This window comes from Bos indicus x Bos taurus, chromosome 14 (assembly GCF_003369695.1).
Source record: "Bos indicus x Bos taurus breed Angus x Brahman F1 hybrid chromosome 14, Bos_hybrid_MaternalHap_v2.0, whole genome shotgun sequence".
NCBI lineage: Eukaryota > Metazoa > Chordata > Mammalia > Artiodactyla > Bovidae > Bos > Bos indicus x Bos taurus.
Window position 1 is genome coordinate 16,041,402 of NC_040089.1, and position 16,853 is coordinate 16,058,254.

General features: G+C 31.9%; 1 protein-coding gene across 4 annotated transcripts in view; it reads left to right on the forward strand.

Moving 5' to 3' along the window:
- Positions 1-16,020, forward strand: part of TMEM65 (transmembrane protein 65) — a 46,968-nt gene extending 30,948 nt beyond the window's left edge. For all 4 annotated transcript variants that reach the window (XM_027560897.1, XM_027560899.1, XM_027560898.1 and 1 more), the window contains 6 exons: positions 249-293; positions 3,576-3,643; positions 8,392-8,446; positions 9,329-9,371; positions 11,698-11,803; positions 13,363-16,020. In XM_027560897.1, the coding sequence (XP_027416698.1) occupies positions 249-293; positions 3,576-3,643; positions 8,392-8,446; positions 9,329-9,371; positions 11,698-11,803; positions 13,363-13,464 (419 nt within the window). In that variant the 3' untranslated portion in view covers positions 13,465-16,020. The remainder of the gene's footprint in view (positions 1-248; positions 294-3,575; positions 3,644-8,391; positions 8,447-9,328; positions 9,372-11,697; positions 11,804-13,362) is intronic.
- The last annotated feature ends 833 nt before the right edge of the window (positions 16,021-16,853 follow it).

A 16,853-nucleotide genomic window follows, 5' to 3' on the forward strand; every position in this document is an offset into this window, starting at 1 on the left:
CCCAGGGATATAGGGTCATAGTAGGCCTGTACCTAAAGCTGAATTTGTTTTTCTAGCCTTGTAATTTAATCTATACCAAGAAATATTTCCTGTATGGATAACTTTGGTTCATTCACCTAAAGATAATTTATGAATAAACTCTGATGTTCTCTCATTTTTTAATTCTGCTAGTGTTTTCTTCATTCTAATAAAAAAGAAATCATGCTATAGTAACTAATTCTTGACCACACCCTCTCTTTCCCCTTCAGAAAAGTTGGAAGCTCAACCACCAACCCCAGGACAGCTGAGATATGGTAATGGTTCTATAATTATTTGTGCATCTGTCTTTTGGGCTTGAAATAACTATGTTATTCATTAATAGTACAGAAGGGTTAATAAATTAATTCATTCCAGATAAAATAGATTATCCTATTTATTATGCTAAAGCAAAAGGTTTGTAAACTTAGTTTAAAACATAATATTATGGAATTTCTAAGATTGTTAACCATGTCTATCAGTGTTTACATATTGTTACCATCTAGAGATAGAATTATAGTAGAAGTTTTCTTAGTTCCCGGGAAAAAGGATATGTTTACTTCAGTTTGGATTTAAGTTGGATTATTTCAGAACTAGAATTTCTAAACTATTTTCTTTGGTGGAGAAAATGCTCTGACTTGTTTCTAATAATGAAGAAAGTAAAGTTCATTTTAAGCCACCCCAGAGAAGAACCTTATAATGCTGCTGGTCTGCTTTCTTTACTGTATTATGATTGGAATAACTGTTCAAGGGCTAACACCAAAGTAATGTAAAACAGTTTAGGGTCTTATTATAAAGACAATGGAAGAAGAGAAGTATTTAACAGTGCAGTGAATTTGAATGGTTGTAAATTAAAGCTAAATATTAGATATGGTTTACTAATAACTGCTGAGTTATAGAGTAATATTTTCCAAAGGAAACTGAAGAAATCACAAATTGGTAGTCTGTCATTATATACTGGAGAGCAGACATATGATTAAAATTTAGTAGCTAGTTCCTTTTTTTCTCTCAGAGGTAGAATATAATTTATCTTAGAAATCAGTAGCTTTTCCCAGGTATCAAAACAATTTAAGAATTCTTTAAGATTTTTCTTTCCTTGGTAATCTTTTCTGATACTTCTAGGCTGGATTAATATACTCTAAGTCCATAACACTGTATAATGCTATCACCATTTAGGGGCTCATATTGAAGTTAACTATATGGCTCTGTTATCGTTCCCAGACTTCTTGAGGGCTGGAATCAACTATCTCTGTATCTCAAGTGCCCAACGGAGTGTTCAGTACATGTTATGTAATTTTTTGAAATTTATATTTTTCCTTTGGGTTGAAAATAAATTTTTATTTATGGGATACATTTATTTACATCTAAACATCAAAACATGATATATTTTACAGTTGCAGGAAATTATTATAGCAATGTAGCAACATGCTTTGGTTTTACTGACCAAGTTTCTACTAAGATAACAATTAGCTTAATCTTAGTTTTGTAATCTTGACATCTAATTTTAAGATGATTATAACTAGCTAGAGAAGGCAATGGAATCCCACTCCAGTACTCTTGCCTGGAAAATCCCGTGGACGGAGGAGCCTGGTGGGCTCCAGTCCATGGGGTCGCTAAGAGTCCGGCACGACTGAGTGACTTCACTTTCACTGTTCACTTTCCTGCATGGGAGAAGGAAATGGCAATCCACTCCAGTGTTCTTGCCTGGAGAATCCCAGAGACAGGGGAGCCTGGTGGGCTGCCGTCTATGGGGTCGCACAGAGTCAGACACGACTGAAGCGACTTAGCTTAGCAGTATAACTAGCTAGTTTTAGACATGTCATCAGATTAACCCCAAAATGGATAATAATTCCAAAAGTTTCATATTTTACCATATTTACTTTTCAAAGATGATTGAGAAGGTGTTTGGGCATCTTCTCTCCATATATATATATATCTAAGTAGTAGCTCTCTCTTCACTGTAAATGTTCCATATAGTGAACTATTAGAATTTCATTATACTCCTTTGACTTACCAATTTGTAGTATTTTTTGAAATTCTATATGTATTTTAGAAGCTGATTATTATAAAATTTTGAATGTCTGGTCATTAAGCACCTGGACCTAGGCAAAAAGTTGAAGAATTAAGACAGCCCTTTAATGAAGAAACCCTGTTTCACTAATGTCATTTGATTTTTTATTATCTTTTAAAACAATATACTTTATAATTAAAAAGATGCTGCTTTTTACCTGGGACATTCTTATGTGGTAGCAAGAACTTTGAAATGACCTAGAATATATACCATTTTCCCCCTTGCTTCTTAGTCTTTGATAGTGCTTGTGGGTAGAAATATTTCTTGTTTTACTGTTTATTAGCCTTCTCTTATTGGTGCAGAACTCAACCATAGTAGTATCAAATTTTCATAACTTCTAGATTATATTTTAATTGTACTTTCTGTGGACTTAACTGCATTAAAAGAAGAAAGATGTAAAGTCACTAAACACATAACTAACCAGTTGGTTTAAGGGACTATTTTTTGATGTGGTATAAAACTAAATGCTTTGATGCCTATTTTTAAAAAGCCCTCAGTTGAGTGGATGTTGACTATACCTTGGCAGATTTATAGAGTAATTAGAATAAAGTCTTAACTATGCTCAGCTTTTAATCTGTTTCACAGTCTTCCCTCAATTGTCTTAGTTTGGAATTTTCTTCCTTTCCAAGGTAGATGTCCTCAACTTAATTAACTAATGTTTGTTGAGCATCTACTATGCACTAGGTATTCTGCAATGTGCTGAAGATGCAAATAGGAAAAAAAGATGAAGCTAAATATATTTTTAAAATAGACATTAGCTCTTCCTAGTTACATTTCTGTTTTCTCAGGTCATCCAGATTATGTACAGATTATGTAGACAAGGTATGGTGTGCTTTTGGTAGGAAGAGGCCAAGTTACATTTTTATTTAAATCAAATATTGTTTGTTTTAGTTTGTGAAAGCAGTCAGGGATACTGATGTGTTGAGGAAGGAAAGAGGATTTTGAATCCAGATGTCTAATAAAAATGACATAATCACATTTCCCTAACAGTGTTTAAAAAATTGTTTGATAAGTAAATGTGACCAGATAACTTCCCTGAAATTTGATTCAGGGAAATTTGATTTTTTATTATTTCTAGTATGGAGATCAATTTTATGATATCAGTCTTTAGGTATAAGAGAGAAAAAGATTGATGTCAATAGATATTTAACAGGTAAAATATGGTACTCATAATATGTATTTATTTATTTGTTCTGTCATTAACTGTACGTAATTTGTACACGTGTGTGTGTTGCCAATAAGAAAACACAAAAGCCTACACAATTAATTTTACATGTTATGTGTTTTTTATTTTGTTTTTTCCCCATTATAGCTTCTACCAAGTATATAAACATAGCAGAAGCAGAATCTTTTGGCTGTGGGAAATGGAAAGCAAATTCCAAAACTTAAATCATATCTACTTATGAGACTTTAACCATATGATCTGTTTTTTGTCATTTTAAATTATAGAAATCTTAAAATATATTTTTCTGTTTTTGATGTTTTTCAGTATTCATCCACAATGCGATACCTTTCATAGGGTTTGGCTTTTTGGATAATGCAATTATGATTGTTGCAGTAAGTTCTTTCAACCCTTCTATTTTGAATTAATAAAGAAATGTGGTCTAAATTTTCCTTATAATTTATATATTATAGTTGTAAAGCTTTAGTTAACATAATGAATAAGACTATTTTTAGCTGTATTTCATGTTAATTAGATTGTAGCTCAATTTTAAGGCATTATATCTATTAATCATTAAGACTTTTGGTAAAGCATTGACAATAATAAACAGATATTTATTGAGTATATTATTCTGTTCTAGTTTCAACATTCTTATTAAATAAAAAAGTTTGTAAAATTTTCTGATGTTCTCTAATTTTATCAGCAGTTCTCATATGTGTATGTTATTAATTAGTTCCTTGTCCAGTTTTGCCATACAAAAAATATTTACAAGAGTGTTTTGATATTTAGTCTATCCATTTAACTCAAAGATGATTTAAGTTTCAATTCAGGGTACTGTAAATGATAAGGCCTTCAGTCTTTGTTCCATCACAGTGTTAAAAATTCTCTTTTGCTGGAGTCATTTTCATTTAAGGTTGTTTCTTAAAGGTATTGTTTAATCGTAGGAATGGTCAATTGACCTTTCATACTCTTCTATGACATCTTTTGTCAATATATACCAATTTTGGGTCTAGATTATAAAGTCATGATGAAAATACACGTCCATCATTAGTCCACGAGGAAAATGCAGGTCTTCTGAAGCTGCCTAGTTCTGTATCCAGTTCTCCTCATTGACTCAAAGTTTTAAAAAGTCTAAAAATTATAAATATTGTGTAGGAAACTACTCAAAAAAAAAAAAGGGGGGTGATTTTAGGATTATCGAATATGAGGAAAAAATAGTTGAGAGATGCCAGGGTTTTTTTTTTTTAATTTGTCATTGTTTGTTTTGTTTTTTGTTTCAGTGTTTTGACGGTCACATATACTATAGGTGGGTAGAAATAGAATATTTGGTTTTAAAATAGGGATGAAAGTATAGTTTACATTGTATAGATTATAAAATTTGCTTGAAGACTATCTAAGATTGGTTCGCTCAAGAATGGTTTTCTTTGCTATATAGTCTTACTTTATGTCCAGATTGATGGGGATCAGATATCCAGAAATTCTAGCCGTTCAGCTGGTTGAGGAAACACAAGGTTTATACGTCAGGAAGGTATCTCGCTTGGTAAACAGTCATAGAAGATACTGTAGCATGCACATAATTTGAAAGTGATCAGCACCCATTGGATGGATAATTCTTGAGCAGAGTAGTCTGGTAAGAGCATCTAAAATATAATTTCAAAATGCTAGCTTTTTGGCTGATAATGATAATTTCCTAATATGTATACAAGAATCAAGTTGATTAATTTATATATCTGTGAATAAAAGAAACTTTTTCAACCATGTCATACTACCTTTTCTGAAGTAAACCTTTAGTAAGCCTTGAGTTGGTTAGATTATTTAAATTGTTAGTGTAAATGAAGTCTAATTTTATTTACTATTTATAGAAAAAAACACTATGATTAACTTATAAACTGTCATTTAAGACTTGGTGTATTCCTGAATAGATTGGATTAAAGCTTCTCTGTTACAATTTTACACTCAGTATTTTAATTCTGTATTGATAGCAGGTATCCCCTCATTCTACCATCTTAAAAATCTTTTTTTTTTTTGCCTCAGTTGAGCAAACCTTAGATATTCAAATGATGAAAGGCTATCCTAAAGGGAAGTGTTGAGATGATATATTTTGCTTAAAGAGAGAGGGCAGGGAGATTTTGAAGAGGGAGCAGAATAGGGAAACTGGGTAGTTTCTTAGATCCTGAATAAGACCTTCACAGTATGGTCTTGGGGCTTCCCTGGTAGCTCAGCTGTTAAAGAAACTGCCTGCAGTACAGAAGATCCCTGTTTGATTCCTGGGTTGGAAAGATCCCCTGGAGAAGGGAATGGCTACCCACTCCAATATTCTGGCTTGGAGATTCCATGGACTGTATAGTCCACGGGGTCGCAAACAGTCAGACATGACTGAGTGACTTTCACTTTCATCAACTTTCAGTATGGTCTTACTATTTCTTTGAAATAAATATCTCAAGTAATTGATGTGTTGTGCTTAGTCGCTCATTTGTGCCCAACTCTATAACCCAATGGACTGCAGCCCGCCAGGCTCCTCTGTTCATGAGGATTCTCCAGGCAAGAATACTGGAGTGGGTTCCCATGCCCTCCTCCAAGGGATCTTCCCAAACCAGGGATTGAACCCTGGTCTCAATCAATGCAGGTAGATACTTTACCATCTGAACCACCAAGGAAGCCCAAGAATACTGGAGTGGGTAGCCTATCCCTTCTCCAGTGGGTCTTCCCAACCCAGGAATTGAACTGGAGTCTCCCACATTGCAGGCAGATTTTTTATCAGCTGAGCTACCAGGAAAGCCCCAAGAAACAGATATCTGTGTTTAAATACAGATACCAATTAAGACAGAACAACTACAGCCACATTCTAAACTCAAATTATTGTAATGTTCCTATCTTGTGTTACTCAGGCCTGTGTCTTATTGTTAGTGTGACTAGAGTGGACTGTTTTTCTAGGCCTGAGATGATTGACTCTAACTCAGTAAAATTTGTTTTTCTGGTTTATGTTGAAATCCAGTTTCACAGACATCACCAATTTTTAATGTATATAGTACTGAAATAAGTATGTAAACTACTGGCTTAAAACTGATTAAGAGTAAAAGGTGTGTTAAAATAGCCTGTGATAATTGCAGAATAATTCAGAAACAGTTAAATTTTCCAGAGAGACTTTTTAAATAGACTGCTAAGACTAAAAATCTATAAATAATATAACTATAGAATCTATGAAAAGGAAAATAAGTGAACATTGTTATCTTAAGAATGTTTTTCACCTTTTTTTGTTAAACACTAATTGCCATTATAGGATAGCTGTGACTGTTTGAAGATAGTAAGTTAAGAAAACATTCTTTTTAATGTTTAATTTTTAACTGATTCTTTTTTTTGTATCGTGTCATTTGATATTTTTCCTGTTAGGTATACTCTCTTGATTGCTACCCTAATTGCGATCATGTAAACAAATTCCTATATAACTTCTCGTAGTAGATTTGACCTTTATTCTTGGCTGCTGTTCATACTAAGCTTTTAATTTCATAGTTTTTTTTTAATTTTTGTGTTGTTGGATTGCTTATTATAACTTATATTTTAGTGAGTGGGGGGCAGAATTCTTCTTACAATTTAATTAGGATAGACTTGATTAGAATTCTAGAATAGATGAATAAGATTGAGGTGATGAACCAAGTACAACTTTAAGACAACTAGTACTAGGTTTATTTATAATTTCTACCCTACCTGTTAACACGAAATTTGATGTTAATATGGGGAAAAGGAAAAGAGGAGAGATTTTATTGCCTTCAAACCAACTTTGACTTTACATGAAGCTTTTCATGCTGTTAGAAGCATCTTCAGGTTTCTTAAATTCAACCAAGTGATTAAGCATGTAAATGCTTTATAAATACATGTGTTGGCAGACAGATTCATTTTAGGTAATTTCCAATGAGTCGTTGCTGTTAAAGGTGCTGTATTTATTTTTTGTACATTGTAGCTGTCGGGTGCTTCTTTCCTATATTAATACTCCACTGTTTTTTCATCCATGTATAAAGATATTTCTTTGTGCCTGTTTTCTTTTTCTTCAGAAATCTGTTTCTTTGTGTTCCTTTACAACCTTGTAACTTTAATGCCTGGGAGACCTTTACATCAGGCTATTTGGTCCATACTCTATAGGAATTATATTTGAAAGGAGTGGAATCAAAAGGCCTAGGGGAAGGAAAATTGAGGAAGTTAAATTTAACTTCTCTTCAGTTTTGTAAATAATTGAGTAATGCAATATAACTGTATACCAGATAAGGCATCTCTTTTGTTTTTCCTCAACAAATACTGAAATTTGTAGGGTGTTTTTTTTTCCCTCCACAAGTATCATTGGGATTTAAAAAATTTTTTTAGAAATTTTCAACCATCAATATTTAAGAGAACTTTTGAAAAGTCCATTTTTGGCAGCATTGCATAAGGGTTAGAACTGAATTAGCACAATAGATTCTAGGATTTCTTTTTTTTATGTAGTAACCCATCAGAATCATTTAATCTTCAGTTCCGTATCTTTAAAAGTAGAAGTGAAAATATGAGCCCTTGTTTTCTTTAGAGGGAGTCTTAAACTCTCAATAAGTAAATTCAATGGAGCTTCATTTTTGCTGTATCTTTATTGTATTAAATGCTGTTGTTGCTTGTAAATGAATTATATAGTCTCATTATCTAGTGATTAAAGAGTTAAATGTTTTAAGGATAATTTTTGAAGTCTGATTTTTTGGGTCCTTAGAAACTGGTCTAGTCTTTTACATCTTTTATAAGGTAAATACCAATAGTATATAATTATATCATTCAGAATTTAAAATTTAGGTGAGTTGGTTATCTTTGTGTTCAAAAGCATTAAAACACCTTTCCATAGTAGGAAAATATAAATTCTAGATTATTAATGATGAATTGTATTGTTCTGTGTGTTGCTATTTTTTATTTTTATGAAGGCTTAATTGTAATGAATAAAATATTGATGTTATTTCTGCATGAATGCATATATGTAATAAGTGATTTGCTATAGTATATGCATATTTATGTATATTATATATATAAATTTGCTGTAATAAAATTGTTTTATCTGTTTTAATTAATGCTTTACTATTTTATAGCCACTTCAGTTTTAATTTGTAAGATTAATTTCTTTGTAATTGTTTTTCAGGGAACCCATATTGAATTGTCTATTGGAATTATTTTGGGAATTTCAACTATGGCAGGTATTTAATAATAGTAGTGTAATTATTCCATTGTCTGTATATTTATGAAACATTTTAGTAGGTTAAGTATAGAAGAGGATACTTCATTTGAATGAATTTATTCACTGAGATGTCTGTCATTAATAGTTTATCTCCTTAATCCTGTCCTTTAATTTTTAATTTGGTAAATGTAGTATGCATTTTTCTGAGAATGTTTGGGTACTTTATGTTAGTTAATGAGTAACAGTAATCTGCTATATTGATTGTGTTAAAAAATTTTTTTTCTCTTAATTCAGTGTTACCCTAAAACCTTCCTACCCATTTCTCTATCAAATTATTTATTTTCAAGCTGGGAAGAAAAATCAAGGAAGGAAACACAAGATCAAAAATCTGATTTAGTTCTGTCTCCTTCTTTCCCCACAAATACCACTCTACTCTTCATGATGGTGAAATTTGGGAACAATTCTGTGTTACGTTACTATGGAACATGTGAAGTAGATGAGTAACGAAAGAGGCATTTCTCTCCTTGATTTTCTTGAATGTCATTAGCTGTACTTTACTCTTTAACTTTAAAGTATCCAAATTCCCTTAAATATTGTCTGAAAGTTGAACTACAGAATGTTATGCAAATTTTTTAATATTGAAACCAAAATGGAAACTGGCTGCCACATCAGAAAAAAAAAAACTACTAATTGATGGAGGTAGAAGACTATAATCTCAGATCTCTATTTTGAGATCTTGAAATTCAGAGCTATCCAATGAGTTACTTTGGATATAGTCATTGTAGCTTAGAAAGGTGGTAACTCTTCCAGACCAGTGCTTTATTGATTACCTGGTGATCTACTATAGTGATTTTTCTGACTTTTATGTAGTAATTCACTTGTCCATTTTTCATTTTTTTAGCTGCTGCTTTGGGAAACCTTGTGTCAGATTTAGCTGGTCTTGGGTAGGTTCACTTGTGCATGTGTATACTTACTCTCTATTCTCCATTTTCCTTTAATTGGGAAGGATTTTGAAAAGGGACATTTATTTTTGCATGTGTGTTTTAGAACTAAATTTTTAAAATTAATGTTTCTAAATCAGCAGCACTAAATGTTTGGTGTACATCAAATATAGATGCCTAGCTCGCATCTCAGTCTTGCAGAATTAGTGTCTCTAGGGATGGGGCCCTGACATTTGAGTTTAAGAATCTTCTCAAGCAATTCTGATATGTGTAAATTTTTTTCTAAAACTACCGTAAGGTAAGCAGAGTTGAATTTTTCATGTCCCGAAATGTTTATATGTATTTTATAAATATTTCTAGGGATGAGACAGGACTAAAAGTAAGAAACCCTATCATTATTTCATACCCCACCCCGTCCTCCCACTAAGTCCAAAGATAAGAAATATGGCTAAAATGTGAGGACACTGACTGGGCATGTTTTCTAGAGAGAGGAATTTTCAAAGCGAATAATGGCCAAAGCATACATGACTTGGCTAGTTTTTGCTCTTTTTATTCCATGTGGCAAGAAGGAATGATGAAACAAACTGAGGGCGCCTACTCAGAAAAGGCCAGCTTTCTCTCTTTCTGTTTTTACATTTTCTCTTCTAAGCAGCAGATGGCCTGGGCTGCTTCCTGAGCTTGGGGAAACCTAGGAAGTATGAATTAGACAGAGTTGGCATTAATTATTGTGATAAACATACTCTGTCTTGCTCAGTCTTTGGTTCTGTTTCTTCCTTTTTTTTTTTTTTTGGTTCATTTTGATGGTAAGTTTTGAGATTTGAATTTGGGTCTGGGAGCAGTCTACTTAGCCCTATAATCTAGGGAAAGGCAGCTTTATACATGATCTAACTCTGTATATTAGACATCTGCACTTGAGTATGGGGCCAGAGCTACTGTTCAAAACACAGTTTCTTTGTTCTGGGCCAAAGCAGAAATTTTGTAACCTGGAATTTCTGATGTAAACCTGTAGTGATATTATCTCTTAAACATTCCATTTCCCAGTTTCCAACATTAAGGTTTATAATGATAATATTATAGATTTGTTGGGACTCTTCCACCTAAGAACTATCTCTCCTCTGCCTTAAAATACCATTATGTAGTAAATACCACATTTTATCAATCTTAGTTGCATAGGTTTTTAGAACTTAACATATCTAATGTTGGGATCCATCTTATAATTGATGGTATGCATAATTTAATTGGCAAATTTTTTTCTTTATTCCAGTTCTTTAAGTAAGACTGTATCCAATAAGCAATGGCCACTTAGAAGATACTTGAAATCGCCCTGAAAATTATAGGCTGTTTTTCTTAGTATATCAGTATGATAAATTTTAAGAAAACTTTTTTTCTGGTGACAGTTATTAAATTATATGTTAAAGTGCTTTGCTTTTGAATTTGGAATAAATGCATTAATTGTAATTGTAAAATTTTTATATACCTTAAATTGTTCTTTTTAAAGTAATGGTAGAGAGTAATTACTCTTAAGTCAGTTAATTTACCTGTGTATTAAATATGTCAATCTGGAAAATTTTAAACCAAATATATGTATATACAATAAAGATGAAAATTGTAAAAGAAAGTTTACACCATTTCTGGAGTATACAGATATAAAATTATCTTTGTTATAGTCATGAGTTTTTCATATGTGAGAACATAGTTTTTCATATGTGTCTCTTTAAAAACTTATATTCTGTCCTCTTTTTTTTTTTTTTATTTTTAAAAAATTTATTTTAATTGGAGGCTAATTACTTTACAATATTTTAGTGGTTTTTGCCATACATTGACATGAATCAGCCATAGGTGTGCATGTGTTCCCCATCCTGAACCCTCCTCCCACCTCCCTCCCCATCCCATCCCTCAGGGTCATACCAGTGCACCAGCCCTGAGCACCCTGTCTCATGCATCAAACCTGGACTGGCGATCTGTTTCACATATGATGAGATACATGTTTCAGTGCTATTCTCTCAAATCATCCCACCCTTGCCTTCTCCCACGGAGTCCAAAAGTCTGTTCTTTACATCTGTGTCTCTTTTGCTGACTCGCATATAGGGTTGGATGGCATCACCAACTCAATGGACATGGGTGTGGGTGGACTCCAGGAGTTGGTGATGGACAGGGAGGCCTGGCGTGCTGCAGTCCATGGGGTCGCAAAGAGTTGGACACGACTAAGCGACTGAACTGAACTGATATAGGATCATCGTTACCATCTTTCTAAATTCCATATATATGCGTTAATATACTGTATTGGTGTTTTTCTTTCTGACTTACTTGTCCTCTTGTATTTTTAAAGACTTGCAGGCTATGTTGAAGCTTTGGCTTCCAGGTTAGGCCTATCAATTCCTGATCTCTCACCAAAGCAAGTTGACATGTGGCAAACACGTGTTAGTTCACATTTGGTGAGTACTTTGTGTGGTTTATGATAATGAATTTGGGTAGCCAGAACAAGACACTGTATATAATTCAGTTCCTTGAGAAATTTGAGATTAAAACTGAGTGGAGTTTTTAACAAAAACTGTCCAAACCTTAGTAGGTTTCAGAAAAACTAATCATTGACTTTTTTTGTAGGCATACTTGAAAAAGATTTTTGAAAAAATCTTTATATGATTCAGTTACTGTTGAGTATCAGTTATGTGCTGAGACTGAAGGACATAAAATGAGTAATAAACTATAGTTCTTTTTGAGGATTGTATAGGTAAAGAATCAGACATATTAAACAAATTATAATTTAGTGTGACATATTCAGTAATAGAAATAGTACACTGGATATAGCAGAAGCACCAGGAGAAGAAATAACTCTTTGTGGAAAGAAATTTCTTTTAGCGGGGAGATTTCTTGGTGCATATTAGATCTAAGCTTATTTTTAAATTATTGATGAAACATTTATTAGGTGGGAGAGAGAATTCCAAGTATATTGATTAGCAAGTAGAAACGTATGATGATAACTAACTGGAAGTTCCTGGTGGAGAGAGGGACTGCATCTGACTAATCTCTGTCTCCCTGGTACCTACCATAGAGTTTGGTACTTTGTAGATTCTCAATAAATGTCTGTATGAAGATGTAAAACTTAATTGATAAGTATTTTAACCTTAATAGTCATCATAGGAATGCAACATTTAAAAATCATTTATAAAAATTAAATAAATTTTTCATAATATAGGTGAGGTCACAGAAAAATTCTGTGTATGTAGACATATAAATATATTGCAGTGGGTATATACATATATTTGCAGTTTTGTCTAGAATAGACAGCAAACCAGTATAATTATGCACAGATATTCATCTTATTTGATTTTTAAATAAATCATTGAGGAAGAACTATACACCGAAATGTTTATTGTTCTATCACTGACAGTAGTGATGATTTTTAATGGTAAGAAGAGCTTTTACATTTATTATAGGCCCATCAATTCAGTGGAATTTAGAAGTTTTTGTATTAAGTTTATGAAACAGTTTGAAAAAGAGTTTATTATAACATATATGACTGGTGGGGGGCAGGAGGAAAGCAGTAAACAAAGTTATGTTTACATAATGATTAGACCTACATTCATAATTAGGTGTACATGGGGATAAATACTGAAAAGGAATATGTACAAAGGACAGCAAATCCAAATATATTGAGAGTACTGGGTGAGATTTTTCATTCCTTTCTATCTTCTGACTTTTAAAATGTATGTACATTTTTAAGGTATTTTCTTTTTGAAAACTTCTCTAATGTTATTTTTATGACAATTTGAAAAAATTTTTAAATTTTTTTCCTGATTGCCTTGAACTTTACATATTATTTGTTCTAGAACCTTTTTGTACGTTATTTTTTAATTTGTTAGTATGATCAAAAGAAATATAGTAACAGTTGAATTATATAGTACATAGTAATTTTTATCATAGATACTTAAGCAGAGGTTCCTCTTACAGGGATAAAATAACTTTGAAAAAATGTTTTCTTTTGTTTCCGTAGGGTAAAGCTGTCGGGGTGACTATTGGCTGCATTCTAGGAATGTTCCCTTTGATCTTCTTTGGAGGAGGTGAAGATGATGAAAAACTGGAAAAGAAAAATTAACTCACATAGAATACCTTTAAAAAGATGTAAACTAATGTACCTCAGTTATCAAATATGCTGTCAACAGCATTTAGGAATTAAGACAGTAACAGTGTATAGATAACGGGATCAAATAATTCAGCATGTATTATGGAAAACACTAACTTATTGTGGCTTGGTTTTCTTAGGACATCTTTTTAAAAAAATTTTTTGTGTAAATTGGTAAAATGCTTTTTCATCAATGGCAGTCAACATTTTACCTTTTCTTTTTCTTTATATACCAAAATACCATTTAAGTATCATTTGTTGATGTACTGTGCTAACTTGAGATTTGCCTGTTTGTTACTTACCATGTGTACACGCATGAAAGCATTTTCTGTCGTTGTTGTCCCCTACAGTTACAATTCAACCTTAAAATTTTTTCCAAATTACTTAAGATGTTTAATATCAGTTGAATATTTCTTTTTTACTCTTTTTGGCAACATCAATTTTGTACTGTTTCACAGTAAACATTTACAATCATATAGTTTCAGTCATTTTTTAAAAACTCTCGTATCTATTCAAAATGAAGTACTTATCACTCATTTTAATTTTCTGACCTCTTAGTCTCAAGAGCCAGAGATTAATTAGGATGAACAATTATTTTTAGTCTGCCTACTACATAAGAACATATATGTTAAGAACTGCATTATTTTGAGTTGGTTTTTATACTTTTATTTTCTCAACTATGAATAATTACCTAGTGATTTTTGACTCCTATTGGAAAGAAAGTCATTAGAATGCTTTTAATGGGGATTGTGGGATTTAGGTCAACTAAGAGGTTTTGCATGACACTTGGAAAGTTACAAGGCTAAAAAAATGTTTTTTTCACAGAAGTATAAAATGGAAACTGTTAAGAAGGTCTATGGTATGACTGGTGACGTTGAGGTGATGTTCGTAAGGTTAATAAGTACAAATAATATTGTTTGGGAATGCTCCTCCCCTCCAAATGTTGTCTCCTTATCTGAGTTGAATGAATTTGAATCCTAATGTTATATCTTCTTTAGCAGATTTTATTTCTGGATAACTTCTTTTGAGGTGAAAAATAAATATTTGGTATTTTCCTTTTTGCTATATATATATATAGCCTAGTAATCGAAAGATGTATGAGGAGAAATTCTTTCTCCCATTTTTTGTTCCCTTTCTTTTTTTGTGGCGTTTAAATCATATTCTAGATTGAAGTTCCTTATGTCCAGTCTTGTGTATCTGACTTAAGTGTAGCTAGAATTCACATCTATACTTGTGAGTCATAAATTTTAATTTTATGAACCTGTAAAGTTTGTTAGCATGTGATCTGTTATACATGCTAAAAAATTACTCTTAATTATAAGAGTACTTAAATGTATCACAGAGGAGAAAAACAAATTAAAATGACTATTTGGGCCACTGAAACTATTTACTTTGTTAAATAGATGAAAAAGAAGGGAAACTTAAAGATGGCTGTATTTACAGCTACCTTATTTTAAAGTTTTATTTGCACATTTACTTTGAATTCTTATTTTCAGAGGAGCTGGTTTCTCTCAGAAGACTGTTTGTGATAAATTCTTTTCTGTTTACTTCAAAATTATTTTAGAGCTATCCTGTAATCATAGATTTTTGAGGGAAAAATAGATCATATGCTATAAAAATAAATATATAACATTCTTCTTATGTACAAATAATGTGACAGTCTCGTTTGATCAAATTAAAATTATAAAACTTAACATCTTAAATAGAATTGTGGTTTGTATCTTCCACATAACAGCACAGACACCAAAATTTGTTTTTTTTTAATTTCAGATGATAGGATTAGAGTGATTATTTAAAAAATTTTTTTTGGTAAATGTTTAAGTGCTTTTGTGCCTAACTTATATTGCCAGCCCTTTTTGTTCTCTAAAAATATATGTTTTTGTGGTGCTTAAATTTTCTTTTTATTAAGTCTTAGATGCAGAAACCTTGCCTGTGAGTTTAGAAAGGGCTTTTGATTTTACTTTTTTTTTTTTCTGCTCATGAAAATAACACAGTCCTACAGAATCTTTTAGTTTAACTGAGCATCTGTAGAATTATTTAAGATTTCAAAATATGGAATATATAACCTTCATATTGAAAAGTGCTTTAATTTATGGTCACAATACAATTTGCATAATTCAGGTAATTAGTTTAAAAGAATGGAGCCCTTTCATCCTTAACCTAAGGTACACGTTTTTTTCTAGTATGGTGCTTTGCACAAAGTGACGTCTGAAAAATGGTTCCCTTTAAGATAATGACTTCATATAATCATTGTTTAATGTTACTTGTCATGGAGAATGTTATTTCAGGTTGAAACTGGAATTCTTATTTCTCACATTAAGTATTTCTTTATTGGGAGCAACTATAACTATGGTTAAATGCAACATGAGCTGCGTCAATACTGTTCATTTGAAGTCATGTTGTCCGTGTATTATGATTTGCTGATTTATTTATGCATGTAAACTGGGTGCATTTTGTTGCCACTGTATGTTAAATGGTGACCAATGTTTTTACAAAGGAATTGAACAAAGAAAAATACCTTTTAAGAAATTTTGGAATGTGGTTTTGATTTTGAAATTTGATTTTCTTTCTAATCTCAGAAAATCCTGGTTATTCTGTAGCTTAAAGGAAATAGTATAAATAAATGCAGATTTGTTACAGGGTTCTGCCAGTGTCACTGAGACAGTAAAATGGAACTATTTACTGTTTCCCTGAAGTCCACACTTGAGATACATTATAGATTATGAGAGCAGGATGACCCCATATTGAGACAATTTGACCTTTAATAGGATGTCAAAAAAACTTTAGATAGATTGACATAAATTACACTGATGGCTATTTATTTACAGCAGAGATATCCAGGCCTTCTATATAAGAATGCATCATTTACTTTACTCATTTTCTCTAGAAAATGAATTTTGAAGGTAATAAAAATTTATCTTTTATACCAAAAACTCGTGCAAACCATTTTGAAGTAAATTTTCCCAGTTTTAGAATTATAGTTTCTTGCCATTTTAAGAGTGTATTAAATGTAATATAATCTTTTTACATTAATATTAAATATAATCTTTTCTTGAACAATTGGGATCTTACCTAGGATGCAATAGTGGGTTAGTATAAGGGGTCAGTCATTGTAATACACTGCATTAATAGAACAAAGCAGAAAATACCACATGATCATCTCAATTCTTGCAGAAAAGTGATTTGACAAAATACATCTTTTTTTGTGAAAAAAACAATCAGAAAACTAGGTATATATCTGGTTTTTATAGCTTTTTCATTTCCCCCCCATTTTTTGCTGCTCTCTCTTCTGACAATTGCTCTCTCTCTCTCTAATTTGCTGTTTTTTGGCTGTGTGGACTTAGAAACTTGATAGTCAGTCT